A 21,445-nucleotide genomic window follows, 5' to 3' on the forward strand; every position below is an offset into this window, starting at 1 on the left:
CAATGTCCCCCACACACTTCCCTGGGGTACACCCCAAGTTACATCTACATCTGATGATGACTCTCCATACAAAATAACATGCTGCGTTCTTCCTAACAAAAAGTCTGCAATTCACAAAAATTTCACTTGATACTCCATATGATTGTATTTTGACATAAAGCATAGGTGTGGTACTGAGTCAAACAGTTTTTGGAAATTAAGAAATACTGCACTTGCCAGATTACCTCAACCCAACACTTTCAGTATGTCATGTGAGAAGAAAGTTTCACATGATTAGTCTTTTCAGAATCAATGCTGGTTGGCATTGAGGAGGTAATTCTGTTTTCAAAGTACCTCATTACAATTGAGCTCAGATTCTACAACAAATTGATGTCAAGGATATTCATCGGTAGTTTTTTAGATAACTTCTAATACCCTACTTGTAGACGGGTGTGACCTGTACTTTTTTGCAAGAGCTGGGTACGGTTTTTTGTTCGAGGGATCTATGATAGATTATAGTTGGAAGAGGGGCTGACTCAGCTGCAAATGCAGTATAGAATTTGACAGGGATTCCATTGGGCCCTGGAGCTTTGTTCAGTTTTAATGATTTCAGCTGTTTCTCAACACAACTGACACTAATAGTTATTTCATTCATCTTTTCAGTGGTATAGGGATTAAATTGGGGCAGTTTTCCTGGGTTTTCCCTTGTAAAGGAACATTTAAAAATGGAGTTAAGCATTTCAGCTTTTGCTTTGCTACCCTCAACTTCAGTTCCAGTCTCATTCATTAGGGTCTGGACACTAATTCTGGTTCCACTAACAGCCTTTACATATGAGCAAAATTTCTTTGGGTTTTGTGAAAGATCATTTGGCAATACTCTGCTACGGTAACCACTGAAGGCATCGTGCACTACTCTCTTAACAGCCAAATGCATTTCATTCAGTATCTCTCTACCTATAGTCCTATGCTTTGTTTTACACCTTATCCAGTAACCTCTGTTTCTTCAGAAGTTACTTTACAAGTGACTGTACACCATGGAGGTTCCCTCCCACTATGAACTTTTCTACTGGGCATATATCTACCCAGTGCATGGTCAACTATTCTTTCAAATGTGGACCACAGTTCCTTTACACACTCCTGCACTGAAAGTTTCAAGTTGTTCTTAGAGATATGACACTACTGACTTTTTTATCTAGTATCTTTCTGCTTGTTGTAGTTGTCCTTTGTACTTTGGCAATCATTGCTGCCACAACTGCTTCATTGTTACTGATACTAGTTTCAATGTAGATATCCTCAAAGAAGTCAGGTTGCCATTAGATCCAATATATATCCATCGTGAATGGGGTTCCTAGATATCTGTTCTAGGCAGTGCTCAGAGAATGATATTTTGTAATGTTTCACAGAATGTCTTTCACATCCACCACTAACAAAACTGTAATTTCTCAACTGACTGATGATTAAAGTCTCCACTGATGATTACAGTACGATTGGGGGAACTTAACGTACAAGTGAACTGACGTTTTCTCTAAAGTTTTTGGTTACATCGGGAGATGAGTCTGGTGGACAATAGAAGGGTCCAATTATCATTTTATGCCCACTCCTGATATTGAGTCTTGCCCAAAAAATCTCACAGGCAGCTTTAATTTCTATATTGGTGTATCTGAGTTTCTTGTCTACTCTGTCAAATACACCACCTGCATTTCCCATTTGCCTGTTCTTTTGATATACACGTAAATTTTCCTCAAAAATCTCACTACTATCAATTTCAGGTTTCAATTCTACATTTGGCTGTAGCAAGACTCATCCGCAAATCACTGTAGTTTGGTACTCAGCTTACCTGTGAGTCAAATGGCAGTGAAGTGGCCACAACTGCCTAAGACCTCTGAGGTTTCTCGTAATAGAAATTGATGCAATGCCATGCATGCCACCTTCATACCCCACATGAGACAACATCAAACCACTGGTATAGGCTGGTCCACAGTCATTATAGTCCCACACTGAGCAAACAAAGTAGATGAAGCTTTATGGTCTGCTAAAAATCATATGGAAATGACTGTGGTCGCCCTTGTATGTTGTGGTCACACTGTCAAGTACCCTGCTCATTCATCACTGCAAACATCCCAAGACACCTGTATGGAACATGATAGCATGATACACCAATTCCAAAGGAACACTCACACTGTTCCGTAAGAACTCAACTGCCTCTATGATGGCAACAAGGTTAATGAAACTTGATTTCATGTTTCCATTTTGAAGGATCTTCACTGACAGCACATAAAAAAAAACCAAAGTCACTGCCTGACCTGAGTGTGCCTCATGACTTGGGAATCTCACACATTCTCCAAGATTGGATTCATTCAGGTAATTCTTTACAGGCTTCGCAATTTACACAAAATGTTAACATCTAATCCACTGCATATGACAAATTCACTGATATCCTCTATAGAACACAATGCAACCTCAATGTTGGCATAATGGACAGCATTTAGCATCTACAAACAGAATTCTCTCTCTGACCAACACATATAACATCAATAGTTAATTCTTTATGATTAAAGGAAACCACTCACTGAAAAGCAGAAGCACAGTGTTGCTGACAGGCACATACAAAAGGAAAACTTGCTAGCTATGAGCTAGATTAAAAAAAAAACACACACACACACACACACACACACACACACACACACACACACACACAAACCATGCCTCTTCATCGTGCCAGATTCACAGTACAGACAGTGCCAATCTGTCAGTCCAGTCAGCACGAAGCAGGGGCACAGAGTGTGTGTGTGTGTGTGTGTGTGTGTGTGTGTGTGTGTGTGTGTGTGCGTGCGTGTGTCTTTTATTCTAGTCCGTCCAAGGATAATTCTGAAAGCTAACAAGTTTTCTTTCTTTTGCGTACACCTATCAACAACTCAATGCTTCCGCTTTTCGGTGATTGGTCACCTTTAATTCTAAAGTATTTACATTTACCAAGAACTTTCCTGAAACACAGATCATTAATTAAAAGTTTGATAAAAACTTTCTAAGTCCCAAAACACAAGAGCTGGCAGCAATTCTGCAGAGGTACTTCAAAATTTACAAACCCTTTAGGAATCTTTGTTAGGTGCCAACCTATGATAATCAGGTTAATTGATAATCAGGTTAATTTCTCACAGAAGACAAAGCCCAAAACAGCCTATAATTTACAATAGTAGTCCCAATTTTCTGAAGGAACAGAGAAACAGATGGCTTCAGTGAAAACAGAACAGGCTCTATTAATTATTTCATAAAATGAAGTATAAGAAGAAGAAGAAGAAGAAGAAGAAGAAGATGATGATGATGATAAGAAGAAGGACAAAGAAGAAGAATTTTTAGGACAGGATTAAAATACGACTTCTTCCTGCTGTCTTTTAATGGTCTGCTCTGGTTGACAGGATACGGCCATAGAATTGAACGAAGAGAGAGAAATTTTAAGAACAGAACGCGTGTAACAAGTATTATTATCATGGATGAAATGATTTTAAGGACTGCCGTAGAAAACTCATCATTTAAACCACTGCTTCACAGAACATTTTCTGGAGAATAATTATCAGACATTACATCACAGCCACAGCAAGTTGTACATTCTTCTCAGAAGTCTGCTTCATGCAGCCATTACATGAAACTTAGCTTCCAATTAAATGCCGAAGGCCCTATCTGGTAAGAAAAATTATGCGAGTTTAAGCAAGTCGGGATATAGTGTTGTCTTTCCTGTGCATAAAAGGAAGACAATGAAAACCTATCTTCACTGTATAATCCTTCCCTGCTGTCATTACAACAGGACGAGGCATTATTGTCTACTTAGAATAACAGGATATTGACCAGCAGATCAAATTTCCTAAAAAACATCAAGGATGAATTCTTTAGAAGATTGTGACATGACATGGCATACTGTGATCTGGTTCTGGGACTGGGTTCTTCATACTCCAGCATGAATTCTCAATTTCACACAACCACATTGTGTTTAAATACTTTCTCAAGGCTGTAGTAAAAATTCGGTCTTCTCCAGACATATCACTAAAAGTCTAAAAGCTGGTTTTTGATTGTCTGAATTAGTAACATGAGAAAAGCACTCAGCCACTGACTAGGCCATGCTTTTAGATGCAATCAAGATGATAATGGGTGGTTATAACGAAACTGAAGGTGTTGCGAGTGCTGCAGTGCAAGGTGTATATGCAGCAGGATGCTGAGACAGTATAGGTATGCTCATTAATTTGTGTGCTCGTGGAGTGTGCTGAAAAAAATAATAGTTCCACTTTCTACCACCAGGTGAAAATATAGAACTGTAAGCAGTGAGAAATGTTCCCTGTTCTCGATGTCAGTATGCAGTTTGTAACTTGATTTCTTCTGTGAAGTGATTACTGGGTAAAGGGTTAAGAAGTTTGAAGTTTTCCAAACAAAACATAATAGCTATTTAGAAGAAAGACCATGCTCCTCTGGTAAAGTTGTTTTATCAGAATGACACCGACAGCAGCACTGCATTGCAGGTACATCGCCAGCAGAAACAACTATCAAGAGGCCCCATGTCAGTAAATGGGCTAAAGAATATGAGATGTGAAATTTGAAGAAACAGGTGAATTGGGTAGTGCTGCAGGGGGGGGGGGGGAGGGGGAGGGAGGGGAGGGGGGAGGGAGGGAGGGAGCATGCAGCACATGCCTCACATTCTGCAGCCAGTGCTTGAGCTGAGTCCCAGGAACTCTCTCCCCCATTGTCAACAAGTCAAAAGATTTTGCAGCACAGTTTACACTGGCAATCCTATAAGATTCAGAATGTGCACCAATGAGGCTCCAAGATAGGCTACAATGCTGTGACTTTGCCCTTCATTTTTTGGCATGCATGAAAATGGAAGACATGTACCCACAGAATATTCTTAGGAAGGACAAGGCACATTATACTCTGCAAGCTGCCGTGAATGGACAGATAAGTTGTATATGGAGTTCTACTGTGCCACATGTTGTGCAGGTACATCCACTGCAGTCAGCTTATCGGATTGTGTGATGTGGTTTCACAAGCTCCTTTATTCCCAGTCCATTCTTCTTTTGATGACACATCATGAGCCTGTTAGGTGTACAATTACATCTGCACATTATAAGGACTTTCTTGCGAAATACCTGATTCTGGCTTGGCAAGAATACAACTGTGTCCACTATCTTCATGCAAGATGGGGCAATACTATATGTCACTTGCCAGGTGAAAGATTTGCTTCAAGAAACCTTTGGTAACAATCGCATCATCTCTAAGCAATTTCAAGAAGTGTGGCCTTCCAAACCCCTTACCTAAATCCATGTGGCTTCTGGTAGTGGATATATTTGAAAGATCATGTCTATCAGGCACGTATCTGGACTTTTCCTGATCTGAAGGGTAGCATATAATAGCATATCACTCTGATTACACTGGATATGCTGCAAGCAACTGTCGACTGTGCCGTGTTACAGATGCAGCATATGCTGCTGGATCGGGCAACCACACTGAAAACATGTCGTAACTTGTGACTATATCGTAAATGTGCCAGAAACACCATTATCATGTGTCTGATTGTTCCTCCCCTTCCCCTACATCCACACCACATTTTGGATGCTTACAGCACCATATTTTCAACTGGTGCACAAAGTGGAACTATAATTTCTTTTCAGTGTATGCCATTACTGCACCAATTAATGAACAAACCTACCATGTTTCAACATCCTGTGTTGCATGCAGCCTGCACTGCAGTACTCGGAACACTCTCATTTTAATTATAACTAGCGGTATATTAGCTAAAGGTGGTTCCTCACTTTGGGACAGAATTTTATTTTGAAATGAAGATGAAATGAGATGCAATGATACAATTGCAAATTGTTCAGATATGCTTCACCTGCAATGTAATAAATATGTAGTGTCAATGGAAAATTTGGGCCAGAAAGGGACATAAACCAACAGATTTCTTAATTATCATGACCAATCACCTTAACCTTTAGGCTATCTCTGCCTGCATCCATGTCTAACTTACCTTTCTTGATTTCACTCCCACTAATCCACCTATTTCATTTTAGTGCATTTAATTCATTTTTTTACAATGGGGTGACAAAAGTCCACATATACAGATGGCGGCAGTATCACATACACGAGGTATAGAAGCACAGCGAATTTGTGGAGCTGTCATTTGTACTCAGGTGATTCATGCGAATAGGTTCTAATGCAATTATGGTCGCACAACAGGATTTAAGACTCTGAATATGAAATGGTAGTTGGAGCTGAGGCATGCCATTTCAGAAATCATTAAGAAATTCAGTATTCCGAGATTCAGTGTCAAGAGCGTGCTGAGAGTACCAAATTTCAGGCATTACCTCACATAATGGACAATGCAGTGTCTAACAGCCTTCACTTAACAACCAAGAGCGCATCTGAGCAGAGTTGTCAGTGATAACGGGCAAGCAACACTTTGTGAAGTAACAGTAGAAATTGATTTGGGACATACAACGAACATATCAGTTAGGGCAGTGTGGCGAAATATGACATTAATGGGCTATGGCAGCAGATGACCAATGCGAGTGCCTTCGTTACAGTATGATGTCATCTGAAGTGCCTCTTCTGGGCTTGTATCATACTGGTTGGACCCTAGATGACAGAAAAACTGTGGCCTGGTTCGAATAGTCCCAATTTCAGTTGGTAAGAGCTGATGGTAGGGTTGAGTATGACACAGACCCCACAAAGCCATGGACCCAAGCTGTTGACAAGGCACTGTGAAAGCTGGTGGTAGCTGCATAATGCTGTGGACTGCTTTACATGGAATGGACTGGACCCTCTGGTCCAACTGAACCAATCATTGACTGAAATGGTTATGTTCAGCTACTTGGAGACCACCTGCAGCCATTAACAGACTTCATGTTCCCAAACAACAATGGAATTTTTATGGATGACAATGCATTATGCCACCAGGTCACAATCGTTCGCAGTTGGCTTGAAGAACACCCTGTACAATTTGAGCGAATGACTTGGCTATCCAGATCACCCAACATGAATCCCATTAAACGTTTATGGGACTTAACTGAGAGGTCAGTTTGTGCACAAAACTTGTACCGCAACACTTTCGCAATTAAGCACGGGTGTAGAGGTAGCACGGCCAAATATTTCTCAGGGGGCTTCCAAAGAATTGTTGGGTCCATGTCATATCAAATTGCTGCGTTACACCAGGCAAAAGGTGGTCTGACAAGATATTAGGAGGTATCCCATGACTTTTGTCACCTCAGTGTACACATACCTTGAGGCATGGTAAGTAACAGCCCATCAATGACTCTGTTCCCCCATTGGTGCAGTTCCCACCTGAGGTAAAACTTGTAATAGTAGTATTAGAGAATCAAAGGCAGAAACATCAGTAACAATGAAATTTTGAGTTGGGCTTGGAGGCATACTCACCTAATGGTTAAGGTGACGGCTCACGATAAGCAGGAAATGCACGTTTGTGTCCCAGTCTGGCACAAATTTTCAGCTGTCATTGCAAATTCATATCACTGCAGCATTAGCATATCTGAACAGGTTTCACATATACATAACCCCTGAGACTGAGTAAGCCATAGACCTCCCCAGTGATGCTATTCTCATAAACCCCACGCAAAAACCTCGGAAATCATATAGGGAAGTATCACTGACAACAAAAGATTGTGCAAGGCCTGCAGGTGTGCACAGATAACCTAATAATTAAGGTAAGTGCTAGTGAGAAGCAGAAAATTTGGTTTCAAGACCCAGTCCAGCATAAATTTTCAATTGTGACTACAGATTCAAAACTGTATTTACAAATGGTCAAACTATCTTCCGGAGGACCGCATTGCTCCAGGACCAAATGCACGAATCAAATTGGTAAAGCTGGTATTCATCATCATCTTGTCATTGCCTGTAGGTTTAAAAGGTATATATGTACTACCTGACACCAAGGTGTTTCTTCAAGGAAAGAAACCTAAGTAACTGAACACAGATTGAACAGGACCAGATACATGTATTCATTCAAATGTCACGTTCCACAAACCTTCTCAGGAATGTAGATTGACTCTATGGTGATAGATCTGACTGCTTTAAACAATACAATGTAAATGCAAGCTTTACAACATAATGAAACCTCAAAGAAGAAACAGCCTATAACCATTACAGGAAGGAAGTGGGATGAGCCAGACACTAAAAAATAGGTTAAAACCTTTGTCCAATTAAACTGGGCAGGCATCCTGACACCACACAAAATGTCAATTATTGTCATGCAGTCATTTCATCACCACCTAAAAGTCCCTCAGTAGGACAAAGGTTTCCCTCCCTTTAGCATACAACACATAGGACATTAAAACATGATGCACTGTAACTGTTATGCCACAAACACTGCATATTGGTCGGTCTTCTTGCCTCAAGAGATTTGTATGCATTACTGGGCTGTAGCTGACAAGAAGGCAAATTAGGACCACTTTGTCCCTTCGTGGAGTTCCAAAGGAAGTGGACCATGGCAGAATAAGAAAAAACTGTCTGGGGAGGGCAACCGCAACTCAGACACACTGAATAACAACAGCACTCAATAACCATCCTTATCATAAAACTTATAACAATTAAAAAGTCAAGAATGATGAGCTGTTTCCAAAACCTGCTTAGCTCTATGAATGTGCTTTATTCCGAACTACCAGTTTCATGGCAGTATTGACTCATCCCCAGGTCTGTAATGCTCATATTGTCATAATGTAGGTGGACAATTATGGGGAGCCCCAGCTTCTGGGAAGTTATCCACGTTAAGAGTCAAACCACATTGCTCAGTTGTCATAATAAAATTGGATACACCCAAAAGATGCTTGTAAGAATGTACAAAGCACAGCAGCTGAATGAGCCAGTCCAGATAACATCTCGTAGGACAACAGCTTTATAAAGCCAATGTAAGTAAAACTTAAAATCCCATGAGATGTGAGTACTTCTACCATACCGCTAACAGGCAGATCTGTTGTAAGCAGCCCATGGAGGCTGGCAATACATAATTTTACACTCACTTGTTTTATACAGCTGTTGCCAAAAGGATCTTATAATGTAACCTACAGGGTGTTTGTTATCTGTCCTGGCTCATTCAGCAGTCATACTTCGTACATTTTGACAAGCTTCCTTTGTGTGTACCAAATTTTATTATGATAGCTCACCAATGTGGTTTCACTCTTAATGTGGATGTTGTTGTTGTGGTGGTCTTCAGTCCTGAGACTGGTTTGATGCAGCTCTCCATGCTAATCTATACTGTGCAAGCTCCTTCATCTCCCAGTACCTACTGCAACCTACATCCTTCTGAATCTGCTTAGTGTATTCATCTCTTGGTCTCCCTCTACGATTTTTACCCTCCACACAGCCCTCCAATGCTAAATTTGTGATCCCTTGATGCCTCAGGACATGTCCTACCAACCGATCCCTTCTTCTAGTCAAGTTTTGCCACAAACTTCTCTTCTCCCCAATCCTATTCAATACCTCCTCATTAGTTACGTGATCTGCCCACCTAATCTACAACATTCTTCTGTAGCACCACATTTCGAAAGCTTCCATTCTCTTCCTGTCCAAACTATTTATTGTCCATATTTCACTTCCATACATGGCTACACTCCACACAAATACTTTCAGAAACGACTTCCTGACACTTAAATCTATACTCGATGTTAACAAATTTCTCTTCTTCAGAAACGCTTTCCTTGCCATTGCCAGTCTACATCTTATATCCTCTCTACTTCGACCATCATCAGTTATTTTGCTCCCCAAATAGCAAAACTCCTTTACTACTTTAAGTGTCTCATTTCCTAATCTAATTCCCTCAGCATCACCCGACTTAATTCGACTACATTCCATTATCCTCGTTTTGCTTTTGTTGATGTTCATCTTATATCCTCCTTTCAAGACACTGTCCATTCCATTCAACTGCTCCTCCAAGTCCTTTGCTGTCTCTGACAGAATTACAATGTCATCGGCGAACCTCAAAGTTTTTATTTCTTCTCCCTGGATTTTAATACCTACTCCAAATTTTTCTTTTGTTTCCTTTACTGCTTGCTCAATATACAGATTGAATAACATCAGGGAGAAGCTACAACCCTGTCTCACTCCCTTCCCAACCACTGCTTCCCTTTCATGCACCTCGACTCTTATAACTGCCATCTGGTTTCTGGACAAAATGTAAATAGCCTTTCGCTCCCTGTATTTTACCCCTGCCACCTTTAGAATTTGAAAGAGAGTATTCCAGTCACATTGTCAAAAGCTTTCTCTAAGTCTACAAATGCTAGAAACGTAGGTTTGCCTTTCCTTAATCTTTCTTCTAAGGTAAGTCGTAAGGTCAGTATTGCCTCACGTGTTCCAACATTTCTACGGAATCCAAACTGATCTTCCCCGAGGTCGGCTTCTACCAGTTTTTCCATTCGTCTGTAAATAATTCGCATTAGTATTTTGCAGCTGTGACTTATTAAACTGATAGTTCGGTAATTTTCACATCTGTCAACACCTGCTTTCTTTGGGATTGGAATTATTATATTCTTCTTGAAGTCTGAGGATATTTCGCCTGTCTCGTACATCTTGCTCACCAGATGGTAGAGTTTTGTCAGGACTGGCTCTCCCAACGCCGTCAGTAGTTCTAATGGAATGTTGTCTACTGCCAGGGCCTTGTTTCGACTCAGGTCTTTCAGTGCTCTGTCAAACTCTTCACGCAGTATCATATCTCCCATTTCATCTTCATCTACATCCTCTTCCATTTCCATAACATTATCCTCAAGTACATCGCCCTTGTATAGACCTTCTATATACTCCTTCCACCTTTCTGCTTTCCCCTCTTTGCTTAGAACTGGGTTTCCATCTGAGCTGTTGATATTCATGCAAGTGGCTCTCTTTTCTCCAAAGGTCTCTTTAATTTTCCTGTAGGCAGTATCTATCTTACCCCTAGTGAGATAAGCCTCTACATCCTTACATTTGTCCTCTAGCCATGCCTGCTTAGCCATTTTGCACTTCCTGTCGATCTCATTTTTGAGACGTTTGTGTTCCTTTTTGCCTGATTCATTTACTGCATTTTTCAATTTTCTCCTTTCATCAATTAAATTCAATATTTCTTCTGTTACCCAAGGATTTCTACTAGCCCTCATCTTTTTACCTACTTGATCCGCTGCTGCCTTCACTACTTCATCCCTCAAAGCTACCCATTCTTCTTATACTGTATTTCTTTCCCCCATTCCTGTCCATTGTTCCCTTATGCTGTCCCTGAAACTCTGTACAACCTCTGGTTTAGTCAGTTTATCCAGGTCCCATCTCCTTAAATTCCCACCTTTTTGCAATTTCTTCAGTTTTAATCTACAGTTCATAACCAATAGATTGTGGTCAGAGTCCACATCCGCTCCTGGAAATGTCCTACAATTTAAAACCTGGTTCCGAAATCTCTGTCTTACCATTATATAATCTATCTGATACCTTATAGTATCTCCAGGATTTTTCCATGTATACAACCTTCTTTTATGATTCTTGAACCAAGTGTTAGCTATGATTAAGTTATTCTCTGTGCAAAAATTCTATCAGGCGGCTTCCTCTTTCATTTGTTAGCCCAAATCCATATTCATCTATTATGTTTCCTTCTCTCCCTTTTCCTACTGTCGAATTCCAGTCACCCATGACTATTAAATTTTCGGCTCCCTTCACTACCTGGATAATTTCTTTTATCTCATCATACATTTCTTCAATTTCTTCGTCATCTGCAGAGCTAGTTGGCATATAAACTTGTACTACTGTAGTAGGCATGGGCTTCGTGTCTATCTTGGCCACTATAATATGTTCACTATGCTGTCTGTAGTAGCTTACCCGCACTCCTATTTTTTTATTCATTATTAAACCTACTCCTGCATTACCCCTATTTGATTTTGTATTTATAACTCTGTATTCACCTGACCAGAAGTCTTGTTCCTCCTGCCACCGAACTTCACTAATTCCCACTATATCTAACTTTAACCTATCCATTTCCCTTTCAAATTTTCTAACCTACCTGCCCGATTAAGGGATCTGACATTCCACGCTCCGATCCGTATAATGCCAGTTTTCTTTCTCCTGATAACGACGTCGTCTTGAGTAGTCCCCGCCCGGAGATCCGAATGGGGGACTATTTTACCTCCGGAATATTTTACCCAAGAGGACGCCATCATCATTTAACCATACAGTAAAGCTGCATGCCCTCAGGAAAAATTACGGCTGTAGTTTCTCCTTGCTTTCAGCCTTTCGCAGTACCACAACAGCAAGGCCGTTTTGGTTAGTGTTACAAGGCCAGATCAGTCAATCATCCACACTGTTTCCCCTGCAACTACTGAAAAGGCTGCTGCCCCTCTTCAGGAACCACACGTTTGTCTGACCTCTCAACAGATACCCCTCCGTTGTGGTTGCACCTACGGTACGGCTATCTGTATCGTTGAGGCACGCAAGCCTCCCCACCAAAGGCAAGGCCCATGGTTCATGGGGAAGGTTAATGTGGATAACGTCTCAAAATCCGGGATTCTGTAATTATGCATCGTATTGATGTGAAAACAGTAGCTGTGAATAAAGTAACTTCATACAGCTATATAGGATTTGAAAACATTTTTTATTGTTATAATTTTTATGATAATTTGAATAGTTATGAAGTGTTCAATGTTGTTACTGTTATTCAAATGGCAGAATAGTTGGTTTGACTGACCACAACTTCTTCTTAACTCACTTCCAGCCACTGCTTTTTCCACTCAGCCAACACTCGAGATTCATAAGCAGTTGATTTTGTCACTCCCGTCTCATCAAGCTGTGATATGTGCAGAACGCTGCTGTTTTTCTGGATCATAATGTGGCTTGACAATGTAGGGCATGCAGTCAATACAACCACATAGTGGAACAAGTTTCATACATTGGTATTAAACTATTCCATTAAGTTTCAGGATTGCAGGCAGATTACAGCAACTTCTTGCCATGATATTTCACCTGGCAAGCATTCAGCTATTTTGACGTGAGTGTTTTGCACAGGAGATTGTAGTTCGCATCATTATCTTTATACCAAAAATTGGTGCAGAGACACATCACAAAGGCAGGCACTACGAGCAACCCCTGTTGAGTTTTGTACCTTCTTTGAATATTGTTCGATCTACAGTGTGCAGGCTCATGTGTAATGGTGATACTACATGCACGTTCTGTCAGAATGCACATTCATGGAGTTAAAATTCAAATATCAAAATTAATAAAATTAACTGTCACTAGACACATCATTAGTCATAAAATGTTTTCTTTCTGAAGAAACTGAAGAAATCACCTTATCCATGCACTGTACACATTGTCTGGCCAACGTAGGCTTTGTCACACTGGCAAAGTATTCTGTAGATTACAGCCCTTCGCAATCCCAGATTGTTCTTTGCCACACAGAGAAGAGCATACGTCTTTGTAAGTATGTGGAAGATTACTTTCCTTAAGATTCTGCCCAATTCTGACGAAATATTGCTGACGTATGGGAGGAATGTCCTGGACTTGAACTGCTCCTTCTCTTGATGTTGTGGGTGGTCACATTTCTTCTTTTTTACAGCTGTGCTGATTTGATGTGGAGAGTACCCATTGTCTTTAAACATACATTGTAAGCACTGCAGCTCCTTTCAAGGCTGTCTACATCATATTCAGCTTGTGCCTGGTTCGCCAACATTTGAATGATACCCATAGTTTGTGACGGGTGGGGGCAGGTAGACACCAGCAAATACAGGTCTGTATGCATGGGCTTATGCTAAACAGAATGCCCCAATGATCCATTCACTTTCCGACTGACCACGATGCCCAGAAATGGCAGACAGCTGCCCTCTCCACTTTCATCATGAATTCGATATTCTTGTGGATTGAATTCAGATGCCACAAAAAGTGTGACAGTTGTTCTTCAACCATGGGGCCACACTACAAAAGTATCATCCACATATCGACAGAAGGCTTTTGGTTTAAGTTCTGCTGAATCAAGTGCTTTCTCTCCTCACAGTCTTCCATAAAATAGTTTGCTACCAGAGTGGAGAGAGAACTACCCACAGCAATGTCATCAATTTGCTCAAAATGTTAACTGTTGAATAAAAAGTAGGTTGAGGAAAGGGAAGTGACTTCAGATTATCAATGAAGTCACCAGAGTTGTGATTTTGACATGAGTAGTTCAACACAAAAAGTCTAAGTAAAGACACAAGATGTTTAGCTAAACCTATGTTGCAATGCCGATACTGCTGACCTCCTTTGTCTATCTTTGGAAGACCATATATCCACAGTAGAACAGAAAAAAATTAAGACCTCACAGCTCTGTTCCATCATAGGGCATGAAAGATGCACTGAACATGATCACCACACTCACCTTTTGTAGCCGAGTAGATAAGACACAGCCGAGCACTGTATCTCTACAGGACATTCCACTGGTTATTTTGCCATGGAAATCTTGGGCTCAACGATATCCTTCTGGGATTCAGTTATTAAAGAATTGGTGGAAATACATTTAGTGGAAGATCTTATTAATCAAGACAGCAGCTTGCAACTGGATAAGACGCAGAAACCAGCGATTTCCTTCACTTCTTTAGAAAGAAAACATTTTATGACTAATGATGAGTCTAGCGACAGTTAATTTTATCAACATCATCAGGCTGCAATCCCAAAACTTCATGGAATATTCTTTATGCCGGGAAAATTTCAAGAATCACATGGTATTAAACTATTTGCAGTCAACAAGCTGTCAAGTGTGATTGGTAAGACATACTAAATACACTGTTATACACAGTTAAGTTAAATGTCACAAGTGTTTCATATGCATATCTTGATTATCTGTATTCATAGTTGTCGGTAGCAGCATGTTCTTGGTGATAACAGCATTAAATTCATGTATGTATATGTCAGTAGCATTATGTTATAAAAAAATATTTTCTTGTATCCACAGAACTAGGGAGCATAATGACATTAATAGGTATTAGCATCTTTAGCTAATATTCTGAGAAAAAAAATAAAAATCTGTCTGTGCATTATATGACACAAAATGCAGAAATGAAGAACACCAATTGTCCATCATTGTCCACATAAATGTACATAGCTATATTACAGTTTTTTACACTATAGTGCAGTATTTTAGATTAATTTAATACTTATTACTGATATTTACACAAACACGAATTTAATACTGTCAGCTCCAAGAATGTCTGCTAAACAACAACGAAAAGAGGGGTTCCGACTTTTCAAATGATAAAACAATTAACAAATATATCAAAAGTAGGGTGAGGAACCGCTCTACCATTGTTACTTGTGAATGAATTCTTTATTGCACAGGATCTGGCAAGGAATATTATACTTTATTATTATTGCTGTTCTAGGAAGGCTTCAAATATCTGCAAAAGTGCACAGTGTACAAAAAATAAAACTGTGCCCTCCCAGTCTGAGCTTCAAAAACACTTTCAATCAAAAAACGAAATGATAAACAGCTCTGATGCTTCTTCTCAAGATGTCAGGATATATTATGTTGTTATTTTTGGGAAAAAAACACGTTGATTTGACAACTGTTCCAACAATTTCTTGTGAAGGACACTTGAGAAACCTCTCCTCTAACAGATACCATTACATCACAGTGCATAAACATTAGAAATTTTCCTAACTCATAGGCCAGTAGTGTACAAACCCTTGATACTATGAGTACTCTAGCTGCAAAATTGAGTATGTTGTTTCAGTTAGAAAACTACTGAAATTTTAGCTAACTGCAGAACAAAAAGGATTGATGACATAACTTAAAGTCCTATATTTCTAAGCATCATTTATACACTGAAGAACCAAAGAAACTGCCTAATATTGTATAGGGCCCCCACAAGCATGCAAAAGTGTCGCAACACGAACTGGCATGGACTCAACTAATGTCTGAAGTAGTGCTGGAGGGAACTGACACCATGAATCCTGCAGGGCTGTCCATAAATCTGTAACAGTATGAGGGGGTGGAGGTCTCTTCTGAACAGCACATTGCAAGGTATCCCAAATATGCTCAATAATTTTCATGTCTGGGGAGTTTGCTGGCCAGCGGAAATGTTTAAATTCAGAAGTGTGTTCCTGGAGTCACTCTGTAGCAATTCTGGACATGTGGGTGTTGCATTGTCCTGCTGGAATTGCCCAAATCTGTCTGAATGCACAACCAACACAAATGGATGCAGGTGATCAGACAGGATGCTTACATACGTGTCACCTGTTCAGAGGCGTATCTAGATGTATCAGGGGTCCCATATCACTTCAACTGCACACACCCCACACCATTACAGAGCCTCCAACAGCTTCAACAGTCCCCAGCTGAAATGCAGTGTCCATGAATTCATGAAGTTGTCTCCATACCTGTAGACTTCCACCCGCTCGATACAATTTGAATCAAGACTCGTCCAACCAGACAACATGTTTCCAGTCATCAACAGTCCTATGTCAATGTTGATGGACCCAGGCAAGGCGTAAAGTTTTGCATCATGCAAACCATCAAGGGTACATGAGTGGGCATCCAGTACCGAACCACATCTCGATGATGTTTCATTGAATGGTTCACACGCTGACACTTGTTGATGGCCCAGCAGTGAAATCTGCGGAAGGGTTGCACTTCTGTCATGCTGAATGAATCTCTTCAGTTGTTGTAGGTCCCGTTCTTGTGGGATCTTTTCTGGCAATGTTGAAGATTTGATGTTTTACTGGATTCCTGATAATCAAGGTACACTCATGAAATGGTTGTACAGGAAAATCCTCACTACATCGCTACCTCGGAGATACTGTGTCCCGTTGCTCATGCGCAGACTATAACGCCATGTTCAAACTCACTTAAATATTGATAACCTGCATTACAGCAGCAGTGTAACTTATCTAACACCTGCACCAGAGACTTGTCTTATATAGGCTTTGCCGATCGCAGTGCCGTATCCTGCCTCTTTACATATCTTTTTTATTTGAATATGCATGTCTACACTAGGTTCTTTGGTTCTTCAGTGTATTTTTACTGTACGATGCACTATAGATTGGACACACCAAATTTTATTATTAGATCATGAAAACTTTCAAAAAATTTTGTCCACATTTTCCGCCTAACATAACAAACAATTTCACGATTTTTAAACATCTGCTCATAAAAGACCCGCCAATGGATAATTACTTCTTATCTTTTCAAATCTAATCTAATTTCTTTCATTATGCATTTGAAAACTAGAGTCCATATCCAAATAAAATGATTAAATGTTATTTTGTTAAAACATGAATCATTGAAATTTTCACAAACTGACTATTTTCTGCCATTTCACACTTCCTTTACATGATCAACAGCAATCTTTTCTTTTCATATTGTTATTCAATCTTGGTGATTTTACTCAATGTGTAACATAGATATACAAACCTGTCAGCTAATGCTTTGGCCAGTAATTCTTTACGCCGTCGGTTCTGTTCCTCCATCATCTTATGACGCATTTCAAATTCATCCAATATAGAAGATTTACTGGCCTGCTCTGGGGAAATAACTTCATAGCTTTTATCTTCCTTAATCTTCAAATAAACTGGTCCATGGCTCGGGCTAGCTTGTGCGCTTGAAACACTACTAGTATCTGATGAAGATTCTGTCCCATTTGAAACTCCACATCCTGAATCAGCTGAACTTACTTCAGAAAGTAATGGCAAGTTCTCTGATGTGCTTTTCACATCAACATCCTGCAACAAAAAAAATGATTAATACACATTAAAATAATTTACATTTAATGTTTACTGTTAAAACTAAATGATCACATTTGAATATGCTAGCTAAAAAAATGTCACTATCTCGACAGTGTCTCTTTGGAGTTGTTTGAAGACATCTGTCACAGTGCGGTCATTGCTGATGATCTGCAATCTCAACCATAAAGCATCATCGTGGCGTGCCATACTTTCCTTGAGCCAGTGGAAAAATAATCTGCATATACTCTAAAATTGTTCTTCATGCTTTTGCCTTTATGAACAAAAGGTTCTCAAAAGATGAATAGCCACACAGCCATTTGGCACTTCCTACCTGCAGACCAACACTTGTTCCACTAAGGGGCAGAATGCCGCTTAAGCTGGTTTCAGGATGTTGGGAGAGATGCTTCAAACACATGGTGGATCACACTTACTGTATGATCCATTGATTTCTCAGAGTTCAAAATTGGTCAGCAGGCAGTACATAAACCATTTTGTTTTGTTTTCCTGTCATCTCAGTGGACCCTTTTTCCAGCCACCTCTACCTGTTGGTTGAATAAAATGGGCAAGTGGCCACTACATTATCTTTTTCTTTTTTTCAAATAGCTCTTTTGCAGTGCACATTAAATCAATACTTCAATTCTTGCAGCATGCCTTCTTCTTCCTCTTTGTCCACATTCATTTCATATGTTCAGATTTCTGCTTCCAGAGTTGTTTGATGTTATGAGGCTGTTTTCTTTTCCTTCCTTCTTTGTCCCTTACAGCCACTTTCTGAATTCTGTTCCCGAATAAATTCCTGTTATGTGTGCCCATTATGTTGATGTTTGCTTCTTTGAGACCATTTAGTATCTGTATAAATCCTGCTGGGTGTTTTTCCAGCTTCATAAGTTCATGAAAAATTTGCTTCATCAGTCTTGTCATCATGCATTCTAACCAAATGTTCAAAGAATGACATTCTTCTTTTGTGGATTGCCTGTATTATGTTCTCTACAGTTTCACAGATTTCTTTGTTATGTCATGGACTGCTGTATTCTGTTACAATTGCCCTTGGGCCAAGTATGCTTCTAACCAGCCATCTTCCTATTTTCATAATTTTGTTTATGCCACCTTTCTGCACTAGTTTTAGTGTTTCGGTGCCATAAATAGCTTCACGTCTCACTACTGTATTATAATGTTTAATCCTGATATCCTAAATAAAGCCTTTTTACTGCAGATGTTTCTGGTGTTCTGGAATATGATGTTCATCTTATTTGTTCCATCTCCAGACTGACTACATCATTGTTGTTCATGCTACACCACTCGTGCTGACTCTCACGATTTTGTTTGGATTTATGAGTAAATTTTGTGGGCAATTTTTAACACTCATTATAAATTCTGTTTCTGTGAAAGAAACTTGTGAACCAATTTTTCCTGCTTGTACAATCAGGTTTTCTATCTGGATTTTGACATTTTCTGATGTGTCTGATAACAAGACAATGGCCTCTGCAAATGTGAGGCAATTCAGTCACACTCTATTCACCTTTTCTAGGATGCAGTTGCAAAGCATAGGTGAAAGTCCATCCCCTTACCAGCCTCCTATAATTTATCTTGAAGTTTTTGTAGAATTCTCCACAGAACCTGACTTTGGATGACATACTTTTTAATATATCTTGTTAATGTTTGTAGTTTTTGGATCTAGATCGATTATTTCTTAATACTGATGTATGATTTTCTGTCAATGGAATCATACATTTTCTTGTAATCTACAAATATAACTCTTGTATCTTTGTTTCTCAATTTGCAGAATAGTTTTTGTTTTTTTTTTAATTCTGGATCAGTTCACTGCACAATTTACTTTTCTGAAATCCATCTTGAGATTCTCCTAGTTGTGGGTTTAGTCACGGTTCTGTATGACTGAGTAGTGCTTTAAATAAAATTTTGAGTCACTTGCAAAAGTGATATGCCTCTATAATTATTTTGGGCCATTTTTATGTCCTTTCTTATGCAATCCTGCAGATTTTATCTACAGTATTCTATTTTTCAGTTCAAGAATGAATTCTTCTTTGAGGGCTTTCCTAAATCTGCCTTTCTTTCATCCTCACTGGCTGCCTTATCGATTTTCAATGAGTATATAATTTCTTTACTTTCTTCTAAATCCAGAGCTGTCAAATCATCATTCGAGTACAGTTTTTAGTAACAATAAATTTTTATTCAGGTTCATGACAATAATGTTTGTTAATAGCTTCCCATCTTCACTGAATGAGTGTAGCTCATTCATGATGAATAACATTCTCCCACTTTTACAAGTTCTAGTAGCTCATTTCTTTGTAGGAGGTTGTTTCTGTTTTTCTGATTTTTATTTGAATTCCAATTTTCCCATGCCTTCTGTCTTTCTTGCAAAACCTTGTCGCATTAATCATTCCACCATATCTATTTTTTTTTTTTTTATTTAGTGGATGGTATTGTTTTGATAACTGCTTTGATGATGCCATTTTTATATCTGTCCTACATCTGAAAGACCCCGCTCTGAAGACCTGCTTTTAATTTTCTGAACTCCAGCTTATAAGTATCATATTTCAGAAGCTTCGTTTGTCTCTTAAGTTTTGAACATACTTCAGGCTTAATCTTAATTTTAACAACAGAAATGTAGTGATCTGATTCGATATTTGAGGACTCTATATAGTGATGTGGGCTGGGTATATTTCCAGTGGGTGGGAACTTTGCCGGGAATATTTCTTTGGGCCAGGAAGATTCCCAGAAATTGGGAATTTATGAAAATTTTTAGATTTTGAATGTTTCAACAGTTATTAACAGTTACAGAACCTTAAAACTAGGGTAACTAAGTAAATCCTTATATTTTAATCCAAGATTTATCATTCCATGCATTAATTTCCGGGCAAATTCCAGGCAAAACATCATTTACCACAACTCTGGGGGAAAAAATAATTTAAAATATTCACAAGGCCTACTATTTTTATGCAAGCTGAAACCACACATTTCTCTGAATGAAACCTAAACTTATAAAATATTCTTAATTCCTCGGCATTATGAAACACTCGAACAACTCAATCCCTTATGCAGGTGGATGCAGACCCTCTAAGCACAATGAGTGCATTTCAATCTTCTTCAAAGAATTTGTTAGAAAGGTTATGTAATGAGATTGGTGAAAACCTCATCGTTGAGCACTTTTATGGTTGTAAGTTTACGATGCAGATCGTTATCCAAGATGGAATGTGTGTTTTGTGTTTTCCAGTAGCTGCTTGGATATTTGTTACAAGGGTGGGGGGGAGGGGGGAAGGGGGGAGGGGGGGATGAGAGAGGTAAATGTCACTCATATATGTACACTCCACCTTAGGCCCTACCCCCACTGACCCATTGAGAATTCCTTTCAGTTTTACGCAAGGTGACGAGAGTTTTTTAATGGTACATTTCTAAATTTACATGTGCTAGTACAGTTATACTCCTCCTGCAATAATTGGCTGGAATTGCAACGATAGATAGATTTGCTTCCTCGAGTTGGTTGACACACACAGTCTTTGTATGATCATTACCTCTGGCATAGGAGCAAGTCATTTCCTCAAGTACACTGTGTGAGCTATGTCAATGGTACAGAAAGACAATGGACTGAATAATGGAACAGGAAGATATCAAGAGGAGGGACAAGATTTTCTTCCTGCTGGCCAAAATCAAGAATGTCTACAGCAACTTCTAGTGGCTTAGCCCAAGATACTTTGGACTCATATCCCGAGACACCATTCATGTTGTAACATAGTGTTTCCTGATCATGTATGTTTATTCATCT

General features: G+C 39.4%; 1 protein-coding gene across 1 annotated transcript in view; it reads right to left on the reverse strand.

Moving 5' to 3' along the window:
- The window catches only part of LOC126252398 (RAB6-interacting golgin), a 71,266-nt gene that overhangs the window by 40,455 nt on the left and 9,366 nt on the right, over positions 1–21,445 (reverse strand). The window contains exon 3 of the mRNA XM_049953292.1: positions 17,357–17,664. Coding sequence (XP_049809249.1) covers positions 17,357–17,664 — 308 coding nt within the window. The remainder of the gene's footprint in view (positions 1–17,356; positions 17,665–21,445) is intronic.

The sequence above is a fragment of the Schistocerca nitens genome, chromosome 1 (genome assembly GCF_023898315.1).
Source record: "Schistocerca nitens isolate TAMUIC-IGC-003100 chromosome 1, iqSchNite1.1, whole genome shotgun sequence".
Lineage (NCBI taxonomy): Eukaryota > Metazoa > Arthropoda > Insecta > Orthoptera > Acrididae > Schistocerca > Schistocerca nitens.